Source organism: Bos taurus, chromosome 5 (genome assembly GCF_002263795.3).
Source record: "Bos taurus isolate L1 Dominette 01449 registration number 42190680 breed Hereford chromosome 5, ARS-UCD2.0, whole genome shotgun sequence".
Lineage (NCBI taxonomy): Eukaryota > Metazoa > Chordata > Mammalia > Artiodactyla > Bovidae > Bos > Bos taurus.
In genome coordinates this window covers 9152353-9179278 of record NC_037332.1, presented here as the reverse complement: position 1 = coordinate 9179278, position 26926 = coordinate 9152353, and the positions used below count along the sequence as shown (strand labels likewise).

Genomic DNA, 26926 nt, shown 5'->3' with positions numbered 1-26926 from the left:
AGTTCCTGCCCCAAGTCAGCCTTGATCATGCTTTATTTATATTCCAGGGAATTGTATCACTAGAACATCTTTCCATGTTACGTAATGAAAAGTGCAGACTTCTAAGGCTATTTATTATCTGTATTTCTTTGTGAACAGAGCATATGCCTTTCCATTACTCGCCTCTGTCAAGAACTTTAAAGGATCTGAGATCTTAGCCTCTCACAGGCTAACAAGTTAGCCTCCTATGGGTTCATGGATCCTGGTAGAAGACACTAGTCTCCTGGGTCAGAGTCAAGAACAGTTTGTTACAGCAATAGCAGCAGCCACAATCTTATCATATTTCTTGTACCAGTTACCTAAGCCCCAGTTCCCACAGATTGAGGAGATGAGGGCCTGGTGACACCTGTACACAGTTAGCTGCATTACAGGAGGGCCCCTGAGCATTTTCTGGAATCTCAACCTACCTGTTTTTTTAATTCATCCCTTCCATTCCTTCCCCCAGCTTTCTCTCCATAACATCTTGATGTAAGACCGCGTCTCAGCAGATGCTTCTTCCATGCCCGCCCTGTGGCCCCTGTGTCTGTGAACGTGCCGCTGATTTTCTGTGTTCTCCTGTACTGTAAGCTCCAGTGACCCTTGCTTTGCACAGTGGCTTCAGTTTTTCTCTGTGCACAATATGTAAATCCTATTGCCTTTCCTGCTGTCCTGCCATTGGTATATCTCAGAGTGCCTGCAGAGAGATTATTTATTTTTTGTCTCTTATAGAACACACAAAGGCACTGTATTGGTTAAGAATGTGTTCAGTTACGAGGATTAGATGACCACCATTTCACATTGGGTGTAATGGATAGAGTTTTGTTTTCTGTTTGTGGGTTTTTTCCCGCCATGTACGAAGCCTGGAGGTAGGTAATGCAGGTGTTGCTTTCAATTTTTTAAACAGTCCTTTTTCATGCAAGCTTTTTCATATGCTCTTCCCATCATCTGAAATTCTTTTTTCTGTATTTGCAATTCCAAATTAAACTCATTTTTTAAGTTACAAGTTCTACAGAGTCTTTTGTTGGAGATTTACTCTTGAAGTGAAAATACTCATAGGTACTACTAAGGTAGAAAAAGGGCCACTATCATTGAGTTATCTATGCACATACACACATGTGCGTACACATCTTCCCATTAGATTCTGCATTCTGTGTCTGTGTGGTGTGTCTGCTGCTGCTGCTAAGTTGGTTCAGTCATGTCTGACTCTGTGCGACCCCATAGATGGCAGCCCACCAGGCTCCCCCATCCCTGGGATTCTCCAGGCAAGAACACTGGAGTGGGTTGCCATTTCCTTCTCCAATGCATGAAAGTGAAAAGTGAAAGTGAAGTCGCTCAGTCATGTCTGACTCTTAGCAACCCCATGGACCACAATCTACCAGGCTCCTCTGTCTACAGGATTTTCTAGGCAAGAGTACCGGAATGGGGTGCCATTGCCTTCTGTGTGTCTGTTATTACCCTCCAAAAAGTGCTTTAAGATACACAGTCTATGTACTTGAAGATAGAGTGATACAGAATAAATGAACCCTGGCTTTAAGCAAACCCTGTCACTAGTGGTTAGAGCCTCAAGAAAAGATGTTGACAGAGGTGTGAATGTGGAGGTTTGGGTTTTAAGTGGATAATTTAGTTTGTAGGAATTAAATGCACCTGTTGTTGAAAGGAACACTTTTATTGTGTAGTTTCTGAATGCTCCATATTTCTATTTGCTATCAAATTTATCTTACGTACTTTTAATAAAAACATTATTATTAATGTTATTAATTATTAATATTATTAATTTTTATTAATTATTATTATTATATTTTATTAATATTATATAGAGATAAAATGAAAACTATTCTTTCTTTCAGTGCTTAGATGAATATGAAGATGACGAAGCTGGGCAGAAAGAGCGGAAACGAGAAGATGCGATTACACAACAGAACACAATGCAAAATGAGGCTGTAAGCTTGTTAGATCCAGGAAGTTCTTACCTGCTACAAGTGAGTATTTAGAAATTCTAGACTGTCACTAGCTATTTTAACAATAGTTTTTTTAAGTTACTGGTAATAATTTTTCCAATTTTATTTTAATTGCATCAGCTCCCCTGAAGTACTTTAAATGAATTTAACTATGTATTTTCCTTATGTCTAAATACCTTTTGATGTAAGCAGTATTTGGTCCTTAGATCCTGATCAATGAATATTTACTGATTAACCAAGCAGGTTTAAACAGTATCCATTGTGAAAATTACCAGGAAAAGTAATTAGCTCTTTTGCTCTTAAGTAAGGTTTAGCAGACAGTTCTGTTCTCAGCTGATATTTGCTTTAGAATTACATAGCAAGTAGAGTTGAATAACAAGTTTCTACTAAGTGAAATGTTTAAACATAATAAAACACAATATGTAGTATTGTGAATTTCCAGATACATCAGTGTTTCTGTGTAGTTATAAAATACTTTTTAAAAGAAAATTTAGGTCAGTTTCTAATTAGCTGTTATCTTGGCTTCTTGTGGCACAGAGAATTGGAAGATGTTGGCATTGGAGTACCTCAGTTTAAAGCAGATTGCTCTGCAGAATCATTCCATGCAAACTGTCATTTGGGAATGATCTGTATATATTTAATCTTAAATTAATTTGGCGATATTTTGAGATGTTAAGCTGCTGTGTTGTCTTTTCAGTGTTTTATTTTTTTTTAATGCATTTTATTATGAGACCACTTTAAAAGGGGGTTTCCAAGCAGTACATGCATCTCCCTGTTTTATTGATGAAAAAAGATGAAATATAAGGTTGTCTGTTAACTTGCAGGGTTATAATAGAAGGCATTTAACTGAGAGAGGCAAAATGTTTTGAAGTGGTTTGGATATGAATGCAAAATTTCTCTTTCCTCTTCTCTTCGAGGCAGATATTGAGGTGGTGAATGGTAGAGTAACACGGGTTTGTCTGTTCCCCTGTATTGCAGTTGCTACTACTAGGAGAAGTAGTACCCTATTACATTAAACTATCTTTGTATCCTTTGTGTATCACAACAAAGTTGAAAAGAAACCTGTACATATTCCAGGTCAAGAAATAGGCTTACTTTGTTAGGATAGAGACAGTATAGCATTTAGATTAAGAATCTAGACCTGGTTTCAGTTCTTGATCATGTCACTTAACATCAGGCAACAACTTTTGGAAAGAGAGCTGATTTATTTCTGTTGAAAGAAGTCCTTACCCTTTCGAAGCTGGGGAGCTTAGTGTTTAGGTTATTCCCAGGTTTAAACCCAGATACGGAGAAGTGTCAACTGATCTGGCCTCTTGCAGTTTAACTTCTTTCCTATAGCTTTACTAGTCTCTTCCTAGATCTACCCTTCATTTCTCTCATTTTCATTTGTTTCATTAGCAATTAGGATGTGACTCACTGGTGATCGTGGTTTTAAGTATCTGTTTTTCAGGCTGTGTGCTTAGGATGAAAGAGAAGCAGAGAGTCTCCCATGGATTCCAGACTGCCACACTGAAGTGGGAATGGGAACAAGAACTCTTCTGTCTACATAGCTGGCCTCTCTCTGAGTTCCTACCTAAACTCATATTCTGTTACTCTAAGACAGGATAGATTTTATTTATAATTCCAACTTCAAAAATAGTAAATAGAAAGAAAATATTGGCATTTAAAAATACGTATTATGTATTTATGGCTGCGCTGGGTCTCCATGGCTGCATGAGGGCTTTCTCGAGTGGTGGCAAGTGGAGGCTCCTCTCTAGTTGCGGGGCAGGGGCTTCGCATTGTGGAGGCTTCTCTTGATGTAGAGCACTGGCCTGGGGTGCTCAGGCTCAGTAGTTGAGGTGAATGGACTTGGTTGTCCTGCAGCCTGTGGAATCTTCTGGACCAGGGATTGAACCCATGTCGCCTGTATTGGCAGGCAGATTCTTAACCACTGGACCACCAAGGAGGTCTCCGTTGGTTGTTTTAAGGCTTTCTTTTTTTTTTTTAAACAGACCAGAGAGAAAGACTTTTGTTTCTTAGCATTGTCTATGTGGTAGCACAGTTGTCAAGAATCTACCTACAGTGCAGGAGACACAAGAGACACAGGTTCCATCCCTGGGTCAGGAAGATCCCCTGGAGGAGGAAATGGCAACCCATTCTAGGATTCTTACCTGGGAAATCCCATGGGCAGAAGAACCTGGCAGGCTACAGTCCATGGGGTCACCAAGAGTCCCACACAGCTGAGCACACAGGGCACATGTGAATCTTTGCCATTCAGTGAAACAGATTTTTTGAAATGAAGAATGAAATGGGAACATGGATTTGGGGTAATAGTATGCTTTATGAAAGGTTAGAGTATTTTAAGTTTCTGTTTGGCTTTTTTCAAGTAATATGGAATAGTAGTAATAAAATATGAGCCTTTAAATTTTTTTCTTTCATTTTTACCTATAATTTTACACATTTTAACCATGGTTTTCCCTAGGTAGTCATGCCTAATCCTGTCAGTTTTTAAAGTAATATATTAAATCTCTGATTAAATAATACAGGATCAATGGAAAATATGAAAGATAGGAAAGTACCTTTCTTTTTGTATTTTTTAAATTGTTTATTAAACTTTAAACATTAGGCTTAATTAATTTAAAAGGAAACATATGTCACATGCTAAAAAATGCAAAAAGCATAGAAAGGAAAAAAATAGTAAAAAGTCTCTCTCACCTACCTGGTTACCTTCTTTGGAGGCGACTAGTGCTTTCTTTTGGAGAAGGAACTGGCAACCCACTCCAGTGTTCTTGCCTGGAGAATCCCAGGGACGGGGGAGCCTGGTGGGCTGCTGTCTCTGGGGTCGCACAGAGTCGGACACGACTGAAGCGACTTAGCAGCAGCAGCAGCAGCAGCAGCAGTGCCTTCTTTTCTTGTACATTCTTCTTAAGGCAGTGTGTGTGTATAATATACATATTCCTAATTTTAGGCGCACTCTTGCAGCTTGTTCTTTTCATTTAATATTGTGGAGAGACTTCTGCGATAGTACATAAAGAGCTTCCTTATTATCTTTTTTTGTAACCACAGAATATTCTGTTTTATAGATGTATCATAATTTTTCTGACTTGATCATTTAGTTGAAACATGTACGTTTTTGATGCTACAAACAATGTAGTGGTAAAAACCTTTCAATATGTAAGCAACTTACAGTCTTTTGTATATGTGTGTATAAATCAGTAGGATAAAACCCTAGCACTGGAATCTCTGAGTGAAAAGGAATACATGTTTGTAATTTTGATGATATTGCCAAAATTCTCTTTGTAGGTGTTAGAGCATGAACATTTTTTTCATGTTATTCAAATCTCTTTATGTATTATTTTCACTGGCATAGAATTATTTTTTAATGTGAATAGTAGTTGACACAAATTTCCCATTAATAGGATTCCTCAGTGGTTAAACATTTTTGCTATTATAAGTACTACTGAAAGTAATATCTGTGTAAATTGAACTTGTTTTGAATTATTTTCTTTGGCCAGATTACCAGAGATAAACTTATTGGGTCAAAGGTCATAACAATTTTTAAAAATTATTTATTAGCTATCCCTCATGACTTGCGGGATTTTAGTTCCCCACCAGGGATTGAACTGGTTCTTCTTGCAGTGGAAGCACAAAATCCTAATTACTGGACCACCAGTGAAAGTGGAACTTGCTCAGTCGTGTCCAACTCTGCAACACCATGGACTATACAGTCCCTGGAATTCTCCAGGCCAGAATATTGCAGTGGGTAGCCTTTCCCTTCTCCAGGGGATCTTCCCAACCCAGGGATTGAACCCAGGTCTCCCGCATTGCAGGTGGATTCTTTACCAGCTGAATCACAAGGGACCCCCAGGGAATTCCCTATAATTCATATTTAAGACTAAAAATTTCTCAACATATTGCCTAAATTACTTATAAAGAAAAGTTTATCAGTTTATGTAATCAATAGCATTTTATGAGAGGGCATTTATGAATTTTATTTTACTTCTTTCTTTGATTCATTTATTGATTTTCCTCTTAAAACATTCTCAGGCTAACTGAAAAGTTACAAGTACTGTGTAGAGAATTTTTTTCCCCTTAAAATATTTGAGACTAAGTTGCTAACTTGATGCCTTATTACCCCCAATACTTCCCTGTGTGTTTTCTGCAATGAAGATCTCCTGCATAACTGCAACATAGCTCTTCAAGATAGAAAATTAAAATTGACATTGACACATTTTTTTACCATCTAGTTTCTTCAGATACCATCAAGTTTCACCAATTGTCCCAATCATTTCCTAAATTATAGCAAAGGGTCTAGTTCAGAATCACATATTCTGTTTAGTTGCTGTATCTCCTTAGTTTCTAGTTTGATCCATCTTTCTTTAGCTTTCTTAATCTTAACACTTTTTAAGATTATAGGTCATTTATTTTTGTCAAATGACCTTCAGTTTGGGTTATCTACTATTTACTTCTGATGAGATTCATGTTGTGTATATCACAGAACTGACGCCGTGTTTTTCTCAGTGTGTAGTCCATCAGGTGACACATGGTTTTAATGTGTTCCGTTGCTGCTGCTGATCACTTTGGTCATGTGATTAAGGTAGTGTTTGCCAGGCTTCCCTGCTGCTGCTTAATAAGTGCTTTGTGGCTAAGTCCTCTGAGCCATGTAGATGACTTTGTCTCCATCAAACTCTCTATTCTCTACACCCATTTGTCATCTATTTATGTCTGTATATCTGTATCAACTCACTACTCGCCATTTTATCTGATGGGTTTTACCCATTTATATTAGCTTGATTGCCACAAATTTGGTATCTTAAAACGCCACAAATTTGGTATCTTAAAACAACACAAGTTTATCAACTTACAGTGTTTTTAGTTGGCAGTCTCATTGGACTGGTAAAACTGTGGATCGAAATCAAAGGGTAAAATCAGGACTGCATTCCTTTTTGGATGCCATAGGAGAGAATCCATTTCCTTGCCTCTTCCAGCTCTTAGCAGCTACCTGAATTCCTTGTCCCTCTTCCTTCTTCAAAGTCAAAATTGTGACTTTTCTGCTTTGCTCTATTTCCCTCTGACTTTCTGCCTCTTTCTTCCACTTTGAGTGACCATTGTGATTACAATGGGCCCATTAGATAACGCAGTACAATCTCCCTATTTAAGGTCATTGATTAGCTACCTTAATTTCCCTTTGCTGTGTAACCTAATATGTTCGAAGGTTTTAGAAATTAAGATGTGAACATCTTTGAGGGTCATTAGTCTACCTTGTTGTTCAGTTGCTAAGTCGTGTCTGACTCCTTGCAGCCCCATGAACTGCAGCACGCCAGGCTTCCCTGTCTTTCACTATCTCCCTGAGTTTGCTCTACCACAGCATCACTGTTTGTTTATTTTAATATTCACAGTATCCCAGATTTGGCCAGTGGGAGCCCCTGTAACCTTTTGTATCGTTTGCTGCATCTCCGTCTTTCTTAGAATACTTCTTTGTTTTCTGGTGTAATAAGGTATTGCAGACTCATCTGGAGCTTTCTTACTCCAGCCTTGAAAGCAGCTGTGTCTCTAAGGAGCCCTGATTCCTTTTATTGAAAATGATAGTATGAAGCCAAGGTCTGGGCTGTAGTTGTGTTCATGTTGTTGAGGTGTCACCGTTCCTAGTCCCGCTCTATGTACAGACCTACTTTGTGTGTCTATATGCGCATACATACGTATGCATATCTGTTTGCTGCTTACTTAGCTGTCTAGCTAGCTACATCTATTTATGCAAATATTAAAACTAATTTATACCAGTATGGCCAATTGTAATCTGATATCGCAAGGCTTAGTCTAGTATTTGTAACTCCCTTTTCTGACATTGGGTAACCTGTTTCACATTATTCTTAATATGTTTTCTTATTTATTCAGTTCCCCTGTATGTAACCTCTCTCCCATTGTCACTCCTTCCTCACGCTGATGCTTTCCTCACCGCAAATGGGTTCTGACGTCACACATTGGCTTTGCCTTCTTCATGAACACTCTTCACTTTCTTCAGGCTTGGCCATTCCCTTGTGAGGCTGCAGATACCCTCTTCCCTGCTTGGTTCTGACTCCTCATAGCAGGTCACTCCCCCTGTGGATCCCCTGCCACCTGCTTTGCTCCTGCCGTCCCATGAGGGCTGCTCTTCCCTCAGGTCTTTCTTTGCCCTGCGCAGACTGAGACCTCATGCTGGATTACTCCTCCCTGGGGTGCCTTATCAACCTGACTGGGTTTTCACCCACTCAGGCCAGGCTATCACTCTGTGGATGCTCTCTTCATCCTATTTATTGTGGCTCTAGCACATCTCCCCTGCTCATTCCCTACAGAGATCCTCTCCACACCCTGCACAGGCTGTGAATTCTCCATGCCAGGCCGCCTCTTCGGGGGAATACCTTCTTTACCCTTATGGGCAAAACCCCCATTTTGGGCCACCCTCCTCCATGGATGACCATCATGCCCTCACACTCTGTTTGGGGCTCTCAGTATCCCTTCATGGGGCTCCCTTTTCTGACCTCTCCTCAGGCCTGATATCCTGACTTCCCTTTCCTGCATTGTCCACCTCTCATCGTTGTGCTCAGGCTCTGATTTCTTATACCAGGCCAAGTTCCCCCGCTGTATGTACATTATGTTCGGTTTTCTTATTTTCATTTTTAAGTTATTTTATCAGTTATACCTTATAGATGTTCCATTCTTCATTCATCTTCAACTTTGTATCTTTAGTATCAATACATTGTGTATACCAGTATAGGTATTTTAATTTACTCCTGAAAGTCGGTTAACGTGGTATACCATAGTCTTATTGGGGGCTCAAATAAATTTGAATAACTTGAGTATTATTTTACTATATTCTACTGGGCCTGTATTTGTCTAATCTTATTTCACATTTGCTTTTATATTTGTTCATACTTTACAAGTTGTGTTCTCCCATTGCACCTGTAAAGACAAAGTTCGTGGGATTTCCTTATTGAGCATTGTAAGCTTGAATGAAGCAGAATGTTTTATTTAAACTTACATAAACCAATTTGCTTTGCCAACATTTTCTAAGCTCTACATAGATCTTTCTCCTTTCCTTTTGTAATATAAACCATCCCATTGCAAGGAAGATTATTTTAGGAAAAGTATATTTTAAATCAGTAGTATAATAGACTTTGGAGTTATTGAAGGTCTAATTACATCGTCTTTGAAACTTTAAAGACCAGTATAATCTTAACATTTGTATTTTTTATAAGCAGTTTCAGTGATACTGAAAGTGTTTCTTCTCCCCCGCCCCTACATTTAGACTAAAATTGTCAACTTTTTAACAGTTATAGTAATTGTTATCACTGTTTGCTCAGAAGTCTTTGTGGTCCCTGAAATACAGAGGCTTATAGTTATATTTGTATAGAATTGTGTATTAATACATAGAAGCGTCAAGCATTTTCCTCCTCAAAATTGTAAGGGACTGTTCAGTTCTGTTGCTCAGTCGTGTCCGACTCTGCGACCCCATGAATTGCAGCACACCAGGCCTCCCTGTCCATCACCAACTCCCGGAGTTCACCCAGACTCACGTCCATTGAGTCAGTGATGCCATCCAGCCATCTCATCCTCTGTCGTCGCCTTCTCCTCCTGCCCCCAATCCCTCCCAGCATCAGAGTCTTTTCCAGTGAGTCAACTCTTCACATGAGGTGGCCAAAGTACTGGAGTTTCAGCTTTAGCATAATTCCTTCCAAAGAAATCCCAGGGCTGATCTCCTTCAGAATGGACTGGTTGGATCTCCTTGCAGTCCAAGGAGACTCTTGAGAGTCTTCAACACCACAGTTCAAAAGCATCAATTCTTCGGCACTCAGCCTTCTTCACAGTCCAACTCTCACATCCATACATGACCACTGGAAAAACCATAGCCTTGACTAGACGGACCTTTGTTGGCAAAGTAATGTCTCTGCTTTTGAATATGCTATCTAGGTTGGTCATAACTTTCCTTCTAAGGAGTAAATGTCACTGCACTATAGGTGTTGAATTTTTTTTCCCTTCTAATATTTCAGTTTTGTCTTTTTGTCAGGGTGTAAAGATGGCTTTAAACTCCCATCTCCTACATATCATACACTTGAGAAGCAGGCTGCCACCCCTCCCAATCTCTGCTGACACTAATGTAGTCTGTCTGATTTGAGGAACGTTTGGTTGTTAAGCAATGAAATTTGGTTACCAGAGTCACTGTGAAATAATATTTAGCTACAAAATGTATAATCTAATAAAAACAGTTTTCAAATCTGGCCAGTAAGCAATAAGCTGAGGAGTGTTGGTCTGCTTTAGAATCTTAACTTGAATATAAGTTATATAGAAATAGACTTAAATCTGATTGTTAACGTATCTTGGACTTGAGCATGGAGTGGTTTGGTCAAGTATGTCTGAGTTTATAATTTTATCAGTTGTACCAGACGAGTTGTACAGAAAATACTGTAAAACTTGAGATATGTTTTAAGTGACTGTGTGCTCAGTCGCTCAGATATGTCTGACTCTTTGCAATCCCATGGACTATAGCCCGCCAGGCTCTGCTGCCCATGGAATTTTTCCAGGCAAGAATAATGAAATGGATTGCCATTTCCTACTCCAGAGGATCTTCCCTACCCAGGGATTGAACCCGCATCTCCTGCATTAGCAGGCGGATTCTTTACCACTGTGCCACCTGGGAAGTGCCTTTTAAGTGACTAGTTGTTTTTTAAAAAGCTGTAAGAAATGTAAAAAATTAGTAACATACAACTTCTTCTTATTAATAGTACACTTCAATGGTGCTTTTAAGTCATTTATAGGTAGGTCAGTGTAACAGTAGTATCATGCTACTTACTGTAGTGCAGTGTTGCTAAAAACATCCTGCATTTCACATTTCTGTACAGATTAAAATTCTAATCTAAATGTGTATTAGTCTCTAGTTCTACCATGTAAGGGGAAAATGCCTACATGAAGCCTCAAATATTTTTTATTGCCAGGTTTCCATACCATTACAGTCAATATATCAGCTACACACAAATCCGTAAATGTAACAGAGGCTCTTATCATTTAGCAGTTATGCTAATTTCATTGCAGTAAGAAGTAGTCTGGATAATCAGGCTGTGTCATTTTTTGAAATATTTCAGTTATAACCAAAATCAGAGAGGTGTTTATGTTTTGGACCTTACTGTGTCATTAGCATCTTTTCTAGTGCATATTTAATTTAGATGGACATCCTTTAAGGTCTGTGCCTAAAGTTTTAGTTCATATATAATAAGATTAGGGAATATTATGAAAGAAAACCTTGATAAAATATTAGTTGGAATACTGCTTATAAAACTTAAGGGGAAAAGTTGCATTTGAAATCATTACTTTGAGTGCATACACATAACTTTAGTATTTCTTTCTGCTTTATCTAAATACTAGGATTAAACATTTTAATCTAGTTACTGTGGTTTAAAAAATAGTTTTAAAAAACTAGATTTTATAAAGTATATTCTTTGTTATTCACTTAGAGCTATCATATTTTTGTAAATAGGAGCTCTGTTTTACATGTTTGGTGTTAGAGTACAAAGATTCATCTGTCTTATCTTTAGGGTCTCATAGTTTAATGACAGGTAGATAAGAAACTGTTTAAAGTTGACTTGCTAGGCTTTTGTTATTGTCCCTGCTATGAGATCAGTTGGTGCCCAGAGGAGGGTAAAATGTCTTTGAACCAACTGTCGGACCAAGGCTCCTCCAGGGGTGATCCTATTAAAGGGCCAGGCCCACACACATGGGCACTTCTTGTATCGTATCACCTGGTTACTTTCGAAAACTTTTTAATTCCAAGGTGGTGCTTTTTCTATAACTGTAGATTACCAGGGAAGTTATTTCTATAGGTTGTCAATATATATTTATTGCATACTGTTTATACTGAGGTTTTGGGGGAGAAAGAAAGGTGAGAGACCCTTGCTGCCCCTTTATCGCATTACTTAAAAATGCCATAAAGTCATATTTAAATAAGCGATGTAGGCTGTTGTGGTGTGTGCTGTGTGTGCTCAGTCGTGTCTAACTCTCTGTGACTCCATGGACTGGAGCCCACTAGGCTCCTCTGTCCATGGAATTTCCCAGGCAAGAATACTGGAGTGGGATGCCATTTGCTAGTAGGCTGCAGTAATGGGACTTTATTGATTTGGAGGAATTAAGTCAGATTCATTAAAGTTCTGCTCAGAAAATTCAGTAAAGATTCTTCCACATCCTAGGTTTTTTTAAAAAAAACCTTCACTGTTAATTTTAAATTATTCACCTGTTGTAAAAGAGTTTTGCTAATTGTTTTTATCACTTCCATCATTTAATCCTCACAACAACCTGGTAAAGTAGACATTGTTTTTATTCCTATTTTAGAGATGAAGAAACTGAGACTAATGGAAGTTAAATAACTTACCACAGTCTCACAGCTACTGGGTAGCCTGTCTGGTTGGAACTTGAATCTAAGTCTTAGTCATAACTGTATGACTTTTCTATCTTGTTTTTCCACATTGATACATTCTTTACCATGTAGTATTTGCTGTTTTAGGCTGGAATCTGATCATCTTATGGGCTTCCCTAGTGGCTCACATGGTAAAGAATCTGCCTGCAATGCAGGAGATCAGGATTTGATCCCTGGGTCTGGAAGATGTCCTGCAGGAGGGAATGCCTACCCACTCCAGTATTCTTGCCTGGAAATTCCATGGACAGAGGAATCTGGTTGGCTGCAGTCCATGGGCTTGCAGAGTCAAAGACTTACTTATTTAAAAAATTAAAAAAAAAATTATAGGAGTATAGTTGATTTGTAATCTGTTAATTAAGACTTATCATTTAGTTTTGACTATGTGTTAGTTGCTCAGTCGTGTCCATCTCTTTGCTACCCCATGGATTGTAGTCCGCCAGGCTCCTCCATCAATTTGATTTTCCATGGGGTTGTGAAAGAGTCCATGGGGTTGTGAAAGAGTCGGACATGACTTAGCAACTAAATAGCAATAACAATAGTTTTCTCACCCCAGTGCTTAATATTAACTTACAGCTATCTTTTTTGGGGGGAGGTCTAGCTTAGAATAAGCATAAAAAATATTTTCTCACCTTTTATTTTTAGCTATTTTAAAAAATAAGCATTAATCATTATATGTCTGTGGTGAATTGTACCCCTCCCTCCTTTTTTGTTAAACTGAGGGCATAGAAAACACTAGAAGGGGGATATGTTGTGTTTTTTAATGCTCGACTTCCAAAAAGGTTTAGATTGGTTGATGAATGATAACCCTTTAAAATATTTTTCTAAGCTTTTAAAATGTTTCCAAATTAAAGATATAATCTTTAAACAGTGATTGGTTTTGTCTGAAAAATCAAATGTAGGATATTGTTTTGTTTGATTGGCAGTGTGAATTTTTAAAAGTAATGGTAATTGTTCCAACATTCTCTATCAATTGTTTTATATAACCTGGAATTGTGTGTGCTTTTACACATACCCAAACTGATATGTTGTTATTTTTACTTTACAGGAGCCATCTAGAACAGTTTCAGGCAGATACAAAAGGTAAGAATCCTTAAGTTAAGACTAAGAACATATTGTAGACACATGTGTAATGTCAGAAACCTTAATTGTCCTCTTAAAAAGAAACTGCATTGTAGGCAGACCACAACTTATTCTCACATACTCTGCAGTCTGAAAACTGCACACAGCATGGATTTGTAAAGGTTTGATGAACTTAGCAAAAGAAACTTAGAGTCATTTTCACTTGTGTATTTAAACACTGAAAAGATAAGTATAAACCCTGTACTAGTCAGCTTGGAATGCCATAACAAAATGCCGTAGACAGGATGGCTAAAATAGAAATTTATTTTCTCACAGTTCTGGAGGCTGTGAAGTCCAAAATCAGTCAGAGTGCCAGCATGGTCTGGTTCTCATGAGGGTTCTCTTCCTGACTCTCAGAGAACTGCCTGCTCACTGTGACCTCATGTGATGGAGAGAGTGGGTAATTTGGTCCGATTCTGTTGGTGAAGGCCTGCCTGCCAGTTGCAGACTTAACAGCTCGCCACTGTGTCCTCACGTAGTGGGAGGGGCTAGAGAGCTCTGCGGTGGCAGTGCTCTTATACACGTGCAGAAGGGCTCCAACTTTGTGACCTAGGCACCTCCCGCAGCCTCACCTCCCAGTGCCCTTACGTTGGACATTAGGGTTTCAGAATAAGAATTTGGAGGGACGCAAGCATTCAAACCATAGCAAGTCCATAGTACCACCTATTCACAATTAAATAATGCTTTTTACCAGAAAATGTGTTTGAGTGTATGTGCTTATGTATAGGAGGAAGAATGTTTGAGTGTGTGTGCTTATGTATAGGAGGAAGATCAGAATTAAGTATGAGAAGTTGTTTAACAGAGATGGCTGAAGTAGTGGTGTCCTTCCCTGTTGAAGCCATAAAGTTGCAGAAGATGTGGTCATCATGCTTGTGCTAATAATTATAGTATAATGGTAAATCTTATCAAGTCTTATAATGTCCAGGGTACTTTATGGAGATCTCATTCAATTCTTGCAACAGTTATCTTATAAAGAAGGTACTGTTGGTAAAATATTTACTTTTACTTTGTAGGTGAGGGAAATGAGACAAAGAGGTAGAATGATTTCACTGTGGTTATAGAACTAGTCAGTATGAGTCCAGATTTGAACTCAGGCAACCTGACTCCAGCACCCACATGCCTGTGCAAGACCATCTACTTAGATTTATATGTATAAAACCTCTGTTTTCCTCTATTTTATGTTAAGTTTAAAATATATGGTTAAAAGTTGTGGTTGTTATAGTGTATATAAATAAAATATTGATTAAGAAGAGCTGTTATTTTATTATTAAGTTATTAAATAGAAAAGATTTAAATGTTTACTAATAAAACAATGTTTAAGAAGGCTAAGGTTATCAAGGACTAAGTAAATCTGACATGTTTGCCACTGCTGCTGCTTTTTATTTTAATTTCTGAGTAATTTTGATATAGGTATAATGAAACCTGTGATTCCTTTCAACTTCTAACATGTAAGCATTTTTTGGTAATTTTTACTTAGCATGACTAGTTTAAACTGGAAAGAATCTTTTTTTGTTTACTAGCAAGCATTGTCAATCAAAAAGCTTTGATTTGGCCCATTTGCAGGCCACATTCTCAAACCAAAGTATTTTTATCAGTTTTTGTTTTGGGAAATAAAAATGAACTTCAGTAACTTACCACATTTGTTGTATCATTCATACACATTTAGTTCTTAAGTCAGTTCAATTCAGTTCAGTCGCTCAGTCATGTCCGACTCTTTGCGACCCCATGAATCGCAGCACGCCAGGCCTCCCTATCCACCAACTCCCGGAGTTCACTCAGACTCATGTCCATCGAGTCAGTGATGCCATCCAGCCATCTCATCCTCTGTTGTCCCCTTCTCCTCCTGCCCTCAGTCCTTCCCAGCATCAGAGTCTTTTCCAATGAGTCAACTCTTCGCATGATACACCTTAAATTATAATTGGCACTTTTCAGATTTGCATTCTTTACTTAGGGTCATTAGGGGAATAATTTCCTTACAGATCTTCATCAAAAGCTTTATTTATCATTGATCATTTATTTACCATTTATCATTGTGTTAAATCAGGAAGACAATTGATTTCACAGGGTGTATGTTTTTATTTTTAAGCTTTTTAGACCATTATTTTACTTGTGACCTGTTCGTACACTTGTTGCTTCTTTTATTTTCATAGCCTAGAACATGTGGTTTGTTATGTTTCAACTCTTAAAGGTTTAGCTATGTTTAGTACTACTAAAAAAGTTTTTTTAAGTTACTAATTATTATTCACAAACTCATTTGGACTCAGACACAAGATAAAAAACAAACAAAATCTAGATCTGAACTTATCAATGCCTTATCTAGAGGAATTTGTTGTATTGTATATCAACAGTTAATTACATTCATTAACCTGTCAACAAGTTGAAACAAAGATTGGAGAATGTATATTTCTTGGAGAGGGTGTCTGCTGATTAATGGGGATGAAAAAAAGGAGGAATGGGCTAAAGGATGGATATTTGGCATTATATGTTAGAAAATATTTTCAGTAAACCAAATAACTTACACATATGGCTACACAAACTTAAAAAGTCATCAGAGGATATAGCCATCCACAAGATCAGTTTGTGTGTTCTTATAAATTATGAATTAAATATTAATTTTTTATTACAGTTATCAAGGATGCATTGAATTTGTTAAGCAGTGACTCTATGTAAATGAGAAGAGTAAATGACTCTTCTCATTTATGTAGAACATTTCTTAAATATTCACTGAACTCCTTTTTATAAAGCATGTTTAAATGGGGCTTCCCTGGTGATCTAGTGGTTGAGGCTTTGCGCTCCCAGTGCAGGTCCGATCCCTGATCAGGGAACTAGATCCCACGTGCCACAACTAAGAGTTTGTATGCTGCAGCTAAAGGCTCCGCATGCCACAGCAGAGGGTGCAGATCCCTGTGTGCTGCAAGTAAAACCCGACACAGCCAAGGACATAAATATTGTTTTAAAAAAAACAACTATGTTTCAATAACTTTGGAAAATTATTTGGGGGTGGGGGTCATAAAGTTTCTGAAACTTAAGGTTTAGGAAGGGTGGACCAGTGGTCATGTATTTGTGGGGGTTTTTTTCTCCCCAATGTGTAATTTTCATAATAGAATGTTTCCTTAGTTAAGTTTATAGTTATCTCTTTAAGGTAATTTACTGTATTTAACATATAAGAAAAGAACATGTATGATAGCCCCTAACAGAAAAACTGACATTTGTAACAATGAAATAGCATATATGCTGTAATATATTAATGGAAAGTTACAATATGGACATTAAACTGATGTTGTAGAAAACATTACCTGTAAGAATTAATAATTATTGGAAAATTATTACCTATTTATATTAAACAAGTGGAGGGAGAGCATATAACAAAGGGTATGATAATAAAACAGTGTCTCATATAAAGTGTTCTAAACTTGAACTCTATTGACAAGCTGCTAAATTTCTATGTAAAAGAATATCATGCTCATTTCGGAGAAGAGCTATATTTTTCACCAGATTTTCAAAGGGATCTGCAATCCAAAAAGGTTATGAACTACTAATAATTGATATATTGTGGAATTGTGGCTCAGCTGGTAAAGAATCCACCTGCAATACAGGAGACCTGGGTTCGATCCCTTGGTTGGGAAGATCCCCTGGAGAAGGGAAAGGCTACCCACTCCGGTAGTCTGATCTGGAGAATTCCATGGACTGTATAGTTCATGGGGTTGCAAAGAGTTGGACACAACTGAGCGACTTTCACTTTCATAACATCTGTTGTCTCTGGGTTATTGGGGTTACTGGAGAGATTGATCATGTTATCTGTTTCCCACAGTGAATGTGTACCATAACTCTCATAGAGTCTGAGAAATGACTTTTGTATTCAATTGTTGCTCTGTTTATGTGTGTGTGTTTAAAGGGAGAGAGAAAGCCTACCCAGCGGGTGGGGCTATTTGGGACAGGGACTGCAGTGGTGGAGTACAGTCAGGCAGAGAGCATATTGAGAATGCGGAGGTCAGGCTGGTGCTTGTTGGTTATTTAATTAAGGATCTTACAGTTTATCCAGTACTCCTGAATATTTGATATCCTTTCTAAAAGGAGGATTTTACTCAGGAGTCTTGTGTTACTTCTAATTGTGAAACTTTAAAGTATCTTATTTTATTGTTGGCCCACACAAGGGCCAACAAGTTCCAAAGCAAGATATACCATGCAAATTCTCTAGCAACATAGGAACACAGCCCTGAGCTCCAATATACAGGCTGTCCAAAGTTACTACAAAACCATAGACATCGCATAACTCATTACTGGACACTTCATTGCACTCCAGAGAGAAGAAATCCAGCTCCACCCACCAGAACACCGACACAAGCTTCCCTAACCAAGAAACCTTGACAAGCCACCTGTACAAACCCACCCACAGTGAGGAAACTCCACAATAAAGAGAACTCCACAAACTGCCAGAATACAGAAAGGACACCCCAAACTCAGCAATATAAACAAGATGAAGAGACAGAGGAATATTCAGCAGGTAAAGGAACAGGATAAATGCCCACCAAACCAAACAAAAGAGGAAGAGATAGGGAATCTACCTGATAAAGAATTCCGAATAATGATAGTGAAAATGATCTAAAATCTTGAAATCAAAATGGAATCACAGATAAATAGCCTGGAGACAAAGATTGAGAAGATGCAGGAAAGGTTTAATAAGGACCTAGAAGAAATAAAAAAGAGTCAATATATAATGAATAATGCAATAAATGAGATCAAAATCACTCTGGAGGCAACAAATAGTAGAATAACAGAGGCAGAAGATAGGATTAGTGAATTAGAAGATAGAATGGTAGAAATAAATGAATCAGAGAGGAAAAAAGAAAAACGAATTAAAAGAAATGAGGACAATCTCAGAGACCTCCAGGACAATATTAAACGCTCCAACATTCGAATCATAGGAGTCCCAGAAGAAGAAGACAAAAAGAAAGACCATGAGAAAATACTTGAGGAAATAATAGTTGAAAACTTCCCTAAAATGGGGAAGGAAATAATCACCCAAGTCCAAGAAACCCAGAGAGTCCCAAACAGGATAAACCCAAGGCGAAACACCCCAAGACACATATTAATCAAATTAACAAAGATCAAACACAAAGAACAAATATTAAAAGCAGCAGGGGAAAACAACAAATATCACACAAAGGGATTCCCATAAGGATAACAGCTGATCTTTCAATAGAAACTCTTCAGGCCAGGAGGGAATGGCAAGACACACTTAAAGTGATGAAAGAAAATAACCTACAGCCCAGATTACTGTACCCAGCAAGAATCTCATTCAAATATGAAGGAGAGATTAAAATATTGTATTTTAGTGTAAAATTCCTCTAGTTGTAATCTCATGGTGCTGCCAGTCTTGTCCTCATGGTAGTTGTAGAATAACAGTGTTTATCCCCCAACACAACACCTTCTATTCTTCCCACAGAAGATATAAAAATTCCCAGAGGGAGAAAATTTTCAGTAAACAGTGGTGTTTATCCTTGATAATACTGTTTATTTTTCCTTTTCTGAACATTTCAGTTAATAACTTTGTAACTAAGGGCAGAGGAGGATTCTTTTTGGAGGTGTATTAGTTAGAGATTTGTGTTAACATTCCTGAGTAGAACGTTGCAATCTTTTTGGAGTTAATAAAACAATCTTTTATTCTGGGTATTGTGCACTGTACATATCTAGCCCTGAAAATCGGTTAAAACATTTCTGTTTTTAAAATAAACAGAGCTAAATTTGGCAATAAGAGCTAGTAACACAATTATTCACAATTATGACAGTATTCTTTACAAACATAATACATAGTAGGGATAAATGACTGATTTTTTTTTTCAGTAATATTCCTTATTTTGAATTTGTATATTATCATTTGTATAAAGCAGTAAGAAGGATTTTTAATTAATAGGTTAAACTTTTTGAAATCTTATTTTAAGCTTATATGTACATCAAGCAAATACAAACATATTAGGGTATATCCACATGTTTAGGTTTTTATTTGTAGTTGTCAGCATTGTAGTTTGTATTTGAATAATCATGTGGTTGATGCAGGTGTGTGGACTTATTTTAAGTGAAAAGAGGCCTTTAAAATGATTCTAGTTCTCTTTTATATATGCTGCAACTTAGGTGATAACCTTACTCTCTTGATTTTCTTTCTACCGCTCTGCTGGTATTTCCCAGTTTTATTTGTATTTCTTCCTTTCCTGTACTTATTCTTTATGTGTTGGTGTTACTCAGCACTTTGTCTTATTATTTTTGTTCTGTTTATTTGTACTAGAATTTTTTTTCACACTGATGACTTCAGTTATTATATTTACCTATGCTGATGATTCCAAATCATTAGCTCCATTCCTATATAACCGACAACTTTAAAATACCTGTTTTTAGATATCATAGAAGCATCTTAAACTCAGCATGTTCAAAAGCAAACTTGTGAAGCTTAGATTTCAGTGAAAGTGAATGTGATGTTGCTCAGTTGTGTCCGACTCTTTGTGACCCTATGGACTGTAGCCTACTACGCTCCTCTGTCCATGGGATTTTCCAGGCAAGAGTACTGGAGTGGGCTGCCATTTCCTTCTCCAGGGGATTTTCCTGACCCAGGGATCGAGCCCAGGTCTCCTGCGTTGCAGGCAGACGCTTCACCATCTGAACCATCAGGGAAGCCCTAGATTTCAGTTCAGTTCAGTTCAGTTCAGTTCAGTCGCTCAGTCGTGTCCGACTCTTTGCGACCCCATGAATTGCAGCACGCCAGGCCTCCCTGTCTATCCCCAACTCCCGGAGTTCACTCAAACTCAGGTCCATCGAGTTGGTGATGCATGCCATCCAGCCATCTCATCCTCTGTCGTTCCCTTTTCCTCCTGGCCCCAATCCCTCCCAGCATCAGGGTCTTTTCCAGTGAGTCAGCTCTTCGCGTGAGGCGGCCAAAGTACTGGAGTTTCAGTTTTAGCATCAGTCCTTCCAAAGAAATCCCAGGGCTGATCTCCTTTAGAATGGACCAATTGGATCTCCTTGCAGTCTAAGGGACTCTCAAGAGTCTTCTCCAACACCACAGTTCAAAAGCATCAATTCTTCAGTGCTCAGCTTTCTTCACAGTCCAACTCTCACATCCATATATGACCACTGGAAAAACGATAGCCTTGACTAGACAGACCTTTGTTGGCAAAGTAATGTCTCTGCTTTTGAATATGCTATCTAGGTTGGTCATAACTTTCCTTCCAAGGAGTAAGCGTCTTTTAATTTCATGACTGCAGTCACCATCTGCAGTGATTTTGGAGCCCAAAAAAATAAAGTCTGACACCGTTTCCACTGGTTCCCCATCTATTTGCCATGAAGTGACGGGACCAGATGCCATGATCTTCATTTTCTGAATGTTGAGCTTTAAGCCAACTTTTTCACTCTCCTCTTTCACCTTCATCAAGAGGCTTTTTACTTTACTTTCTGCCATAAGGGTGGTGTCATCTACACATCTGAGGTTATTGATATTTCTCCCAGCAATCATAAAATCAGATGTGTTTTTACAAATTAGAAAAAATTATTTTGATGCTTTGGATTTTCAAGTGAAAATTTTAAAAACTCTGTGAGGCATCTCTTTCTGTTATAGCCATTAAAAATAAAAAATGCCCACAGTCAAGTCAAATTCAGCCCTGTTCCCGTGGTAGCAGGGGCTGGCCCGGATGACTGCCACAGCAAACTCTGCAGCCCATGGGCCCTGGGTCCCCTGCCCTGGGACCTGGGGATAAGTTTGGCTATGGACACGGTATGCCCGGTCTGGGGACTCGCTGGGGTGGGAGCAGAGGCAGGCCCTGCCCAGATGGGACATATGTTTAGTAAGCTCAGGCCTAGTTGCTGTCTCGCAGGGCCTGCACTGTATGGGACCCCTGGCCCGCGGGCCATCAAGCTGACCCCTGCGGGAAAGAAAAATAAATAAATAAAAATAAAAAATGCATGCTCATCTTAGAACTGTACCTTCGAATCTTTATATTTCATAAGTTAAAATAAGTTCCTCAGAAGTAAAGAAGCATCTTCAAATTATACTTTCATTAAGAACATTATAGTCAATTTTTGTGAAAACAAAGAAAACTTACACCATAGTTAAAATGTACACTTAAAATTCTTTTCATCCCTTTATGTTCTACTTTTTGTGATAGAGTAATAATATTTTAATAATACCATGTTCTAAATCATAGTATTTAATTTACATATATATTTGTATGATAAATTATATGAGTATATTATATATAATCACATATAGTATAAATCATAATATAAAATAGATAAATATACATACCAATGTGTATATAGTGAATAAATTTAGAAACCATTCATTGAAATTCTTCTTAAAATAGTTTTCAGTCTCCTGCTTGCTTTTCCAGTGTCATATCTTATCACTCCTATGTTTACATTTCATGCTTTAGCCATATTGGATTTTTCTGTTTCTCAATAGACCACATACTCTTTCATATTTGCACATTCTTATTCCTCTTTTAAGTCTTGAGTTTAAACATTCTTTTAATGCTGTTCAAAGTGTGGTCCTTGAACTGTTTGTTTCTAACCCATGACAAAGTAAGAATAAAACATAAAAGTAAATATTTAGAAGCCTGAATTTCATTTTGACATTGTTATCATCACACCCAGGTTCATGATAAGTGGACTCCTTTATGAACAGGATATTGACTAATTCAAGTACCATGGTACATATGTGTTTGTTGTTTTTTTTTTTAAACTTTTGCTCTAACTTTTTAGAGCAAAATTGAGGAAAAGGTACACAGGTTTCCCATCTAAACCTGTCCTCACACATGGATAGCCTCCTTCCTATAGGGAGGCGTATTTGTTACAGTTGATGAACTTACACTGACACATCGTAACCAAAGTCCCTAGTTTATATGGTTCTCTCTTGGTGGTGTACCTTCTGTCAGATCAGATCAGATCAGATCAGTCGCTCAGTCGTGTCCAACTCTTTGCGACCCCATGAATTGCAGCACGCCAGGCCTCCCTGTCCATCACCAACTCCCGGAGTTCACTCAGACTCACGTCCATCGAGTCAGTGATGCCATCCAGCCGTCTCATCGTCTGTCGTCCCCTTCTCCTCCTGCCCCCAATCCCTCCCAGCATCAGAGTCTTTTCCAATGAGTCAACTCTTCGCATGAGGTGGCCAAAGTACTGGAGTTTCAGCTTTAGCATCATTCCTTCCAAAGAAATCCCAGGGCTGATCTCCTTCAGAATGGACTGATTGGATCTCCTTGCAGTCCAAGGGACCCTCAAGACTCTTCTCCAACACTACAGTTCAATAGCATCAATTCTTCGGCACTCAGCCTTCTTCACAGTCCAACTCTCACATCCATACATGACCACAGGAAAAACCATAGCCTTGACTAGACGAACCTTTGTTGGCAAAGTAATGTCTCTGCTTTTGAATATTCTATCTAGGTTGGTCATAACTTTCCTTCCAAGGAGTAAGCGTCTTTTAATTTCATGGCTGCAGTCACCATCTGTAGTGATTTTGGAGCCCCCAAAAAATAAAGTCTGACACTGTTTCCAGAAGTCGTGGGACCAGATGCCATGATCTTCATTTTCTGAATGTTGAGCTTTAAGCCAACTTTTTCACTCTCCACTTTCACTTTCATCAAGAGGCTTTTGAGTTCCTCTTCACTTTCTGCCATAAGGGTGGTGTCATCTGCATATCTGAGGTGATTGATATTTCTCCAGCAATCTTGATTCCAGTTTGTGCTTCTTCCAGTCCAGCGTTTCTCATGATGTACTCTGCATAGAAGTTAAATAAGCAGGGTGACAGTATACAGCCTTGATGGACTGCTCTTCCTATTTGGAACCAGTCTGTTGTTCCATGTCCAGTTCTAACTGTTGCTTCCTGACTTGTATACAGGTTTCTCAAGAGGCAGGTCAGGTGGTCTGATATTCCCATCTCTTTCAGAATTTCCCACAGTTTATTGTGATCCACACAGTCAAAGGCTTTGGCATAGTCAAGAAAGCAGAAATAGATGTTTTTCTGGAACTCTCTTGCTTTTTCCATGATCCAGCGGATGTTGGCAATTTGATCTCTGGTTCATCTGCCTTTTCTAAAACCAGCTTGAACATCTGGAAGTTCACGGTTCACATATTGCTGAAGCCTGGCTTGGAGAATTTTGAGCATTACTTTACTAGTGTGTGAGATGAGTGCAATTGTGCGGTAGTTTGAGCATTCTTTGGCATTGCCTTTCTTTGGGATTGGAATGAAAACTGACCTTTTCCAGTCCTGTGGCCACTGCTGAGTTTTCCAAATTTGCTGGCATATTGAGTGCAGCACTTTCACAGCATCATCTTTCAGGATTTGGAATAGTTCAACTGGAATTCCATCACCTCCACTAGCTTTGTTCGTAGTGATGCTTTCTAAAGCCCACTTGACTTCACATTCCAGGATGTCTGGCTCTAGGTGAGTGATCACACCATCGTGATTATCTGGGTGGTGAAGATCTTTGTTGTACAGTTCTTCTGTGTATTCTTGCCACCTCTTCTTAATATCTTCTGCTTCTGTTAGGTCCATACCATTCCTGTCCTTTATCGAGCCCATCTTTGCATGAAATGTTCCTTTGGTATCTCTGATTTTCTTGAAGACATCCCTAGTCTTTCCTATTCTGTTGTTTTCCTCTATTTCTTTGCATTGATCGCTGAAGAAGCCTTTCTTATCTCTTCTTGCTATTCTTTGGAACTCTGCATTCAGATGTTTATATCTTTCCTTTTCTCCTTTGCTTTTTGCTTCTCTTCTTTTCACAGCTATTTGTAAGGCCTCCCCAGACAGCCATTTTGCTTTTTTGCATTTCTTTTCTATGGGAATAGTCTTGATCCCTGTCTCCTGTACAGTGTCATGAACCTCATTCCATAGTTCATCAGGTACTCTATCTATCAGATCTAGGCCCTTAAATCCACTGTATAATCATAAGGGATTTGATTTAGGTCATACCTGAATGGTCTAGTGGTTTTCCCTACTTTCTTCAATTTAAGTCTGAATTTGGCAATAAGGAGTTCATGGTCTGAGCCACAGTCAGCTCCTGGTCTTGTTTTTGCTGACTGTATAGAGCTTCTCCATCTTTGGCTGCAAAGAATATAATCACTGATTTCAGTGTTGACCATCTGGTGATGTCCATGTATAGAGTCTGCTTTTGTGTTGTTGGAAGAGGGTGTTTGTTATGACCAGTGCATTTTCTTGGCAAAACTCTATTAGTCTTTGCCCTGCTTCATTCCGTATTCCAAGGCCAAATTTGCCTGTTACTACAGGTGTTTCTTCCTACTTTTGCATTCCAGTCCCGTATAATGAAAAGGACATCTTTTTTGGGTGTAGTTCTAAAAGGTCTTGTAGGTCTTCATAGAACCATTCAACTTCAGCTTCTTCAGCGTTACTGGTTGGGGCATAGACTTGGATTACTGTGATATTGAATGGTTTGCCTTGTAAATGAACAGAGATCATTCTGTTGTTTTTGAGATTGCATCCAAGTACTGCATTTCAAACTCTTTTGTTGACCATGATGGCCACTCCATTTCTTCTGAGGGATTCCTGCCTGCAGTAGTAGATATAATGGTCATCTGAGTTAAATTCACCCATTCCAGTCCATTTCAGTTAGCTGATTCCTAGAATGTCTACATTCACTCTTGCCATCTCTTGTTTGACCACTTCCAATTTACCTTGATTCATGGACCTGACATTCCAGGTTCCTATGGAATATTGCTCTTTACAGCATCGGACCTTGCTTCTATCTCCAGTCATATCCACAGCTGGGTATTGTTTTTGCTTCAGCTCCATCCCTTCATTCTTTCTGGAGTTATTTCTCCACTGATCTCCAGTAGCATATTGGGCACCTCCTGACCTGGGGAGTTCCTCTTTCAGTATCCTATCATTTTGCCTTTTCATACTGTTCATGGGGTTCTCAAGGCAAGAATACTGAAGTGGTTTGCCATTCCCTTCTCCAGTGGACCTCATTCTGTCAGACCTCTCCACCATGACTTGCCCATCTTGGGTGGCCCCACGGGCATGGCTTAGTTCATTGAGTTAGACAAGGCTGTGGTCCTAGTGTGATTAGATTGACTAGTTTTCTGTGAGTATGGTTTCAGTGTGTTTGCCCTCTGATGCCCTCTTGCAACACCTACCGTCTTACTTGGGTTTCTCTTACCTTGGGCGTGGGGTATCTCTTCACGGCTGCTCCAGCAAAGCACAGCCATTGCTCCTTACCTTGGACGAGGGGTATCTCCTCACCCCTGCCCTTCTTGACCTTCAATGTGGGATAGCTCCTCTAGGCCCTCCTGCGCCCATGCAGCCACGGCTCCTTGGATGTGGGATTGGTCTTCCTGGCCACCGCCCCTGGCCTCGGGCTTAGGGGCGTGGGGTAGCTCTTCCCGCCCATTGCTCCTGGCCTCGGGCTTAGGGGCATGGGGTAGCTCCTCCTGGCCGCCGGCCCTGACCTCGGACGTGGGGTAACTCCTCTTGTCACCACCCCTGACCTCAGACGCTGGGTATCTCCTCTCGGCCGCCTGCCCGACCTCGGACGCAGGGTAGCTCCTCTTGGCCATTCCTGCGCCATCGCAGTCTGGTGGTACTCTCGGCTGCTGCCCCTGACCTCAGACGTGGGGTGGCTCCTCTCGGCCGTGCTAATGTGTAATGCCATGTCTCCATCGCTATGTAAAATGATACTATGGTATGATACTGTGGTATCATTTTAGTTTCTGATCTTTTTATGCTCCATGTGCCTTTGCCACAGAGTCATATAATTGAAACCAAACAGTATATAGCCTTCTCAGCTTGGCTTCTTTCACTTAGTAATATACAATTTAAATTTCCTCCATATTGTTTCATGGTTTAATAGCCCATTTCTTTTTATGTGCTGAATAATATTCCATTTTCTGGATATACCACAGTTTATTTATCCACTTACTTATTAAAGGGCAGTGTGATTGCTCTCAAGTTTTGGCAGTTATAAATAAAGCTTCTATAAACATCCATGCATAGGTTTGTGTGTAGACATATGTTTTCAGCTCCTTTAGATTAATACCAAGGAGCATGATCCATGGTAAGAGTATGTTTAGTTGTATAGGAAAACCACCAAAGTGTCTCAGAAGCAGCTGTACCAGTTTACATTCCAACCAGCAGTGAATAAGAGTTAATGTTGCTCTATATCCTCACCAGTGTTGATCCTGATTTTAGCCATTTTAATGTGTGTGTAGCAGTATCTGATTTTAATTTGCATTTCCCTGATTACAGATGATATGGAAAATCTTCCTATATGCTATTTCGCCATCTGTATATCTTATTTTCTTATGAGGTGTCTATTAAGTTCTTTGGCTCATTTTTCAGTCTGGTGGTTTGTTATTGTTAAATTGTAGAATTATCTGTATATTTTGGATAATAGTTCTTTATCAGATA

The 26926-nt window shown here is 38.9% G+C and overlaps 1 protein-coding gene and 1 non-coding gene across 2 annotated transcripts in view; both read left to right on the top strand.

The window, feature by feature from the left end:
- Positions 1-26926, top strand: part of PAWR (pro-apoptotic WT1 regulator) — a 127631-nt gene that overhangs the window by 79007 nt on the left and 21698 nt on the right. The window contains exons 3-4 of the mRNA XM_024992389.2: positions 1866-1997; positions 13442-13476. Coding sequence (XP_024848157.1) covers positions 1866-1997; positions 13442-13476 — 167 coding nt within the window. The remainder of the gene's footprint in view (positions 1-1865; positions 1998-13441; positions 13477-26926) is intronic.
- On the top strand, positions 21143-21278 carry LOC112446863 (small nucleolar RNA SNORA5). Its single transcript, XR_003034949.1, has one exon. It is a non-coding gene; the product is annotated as a small nucleolar RNA SNORA5 (small nucleolar RNA).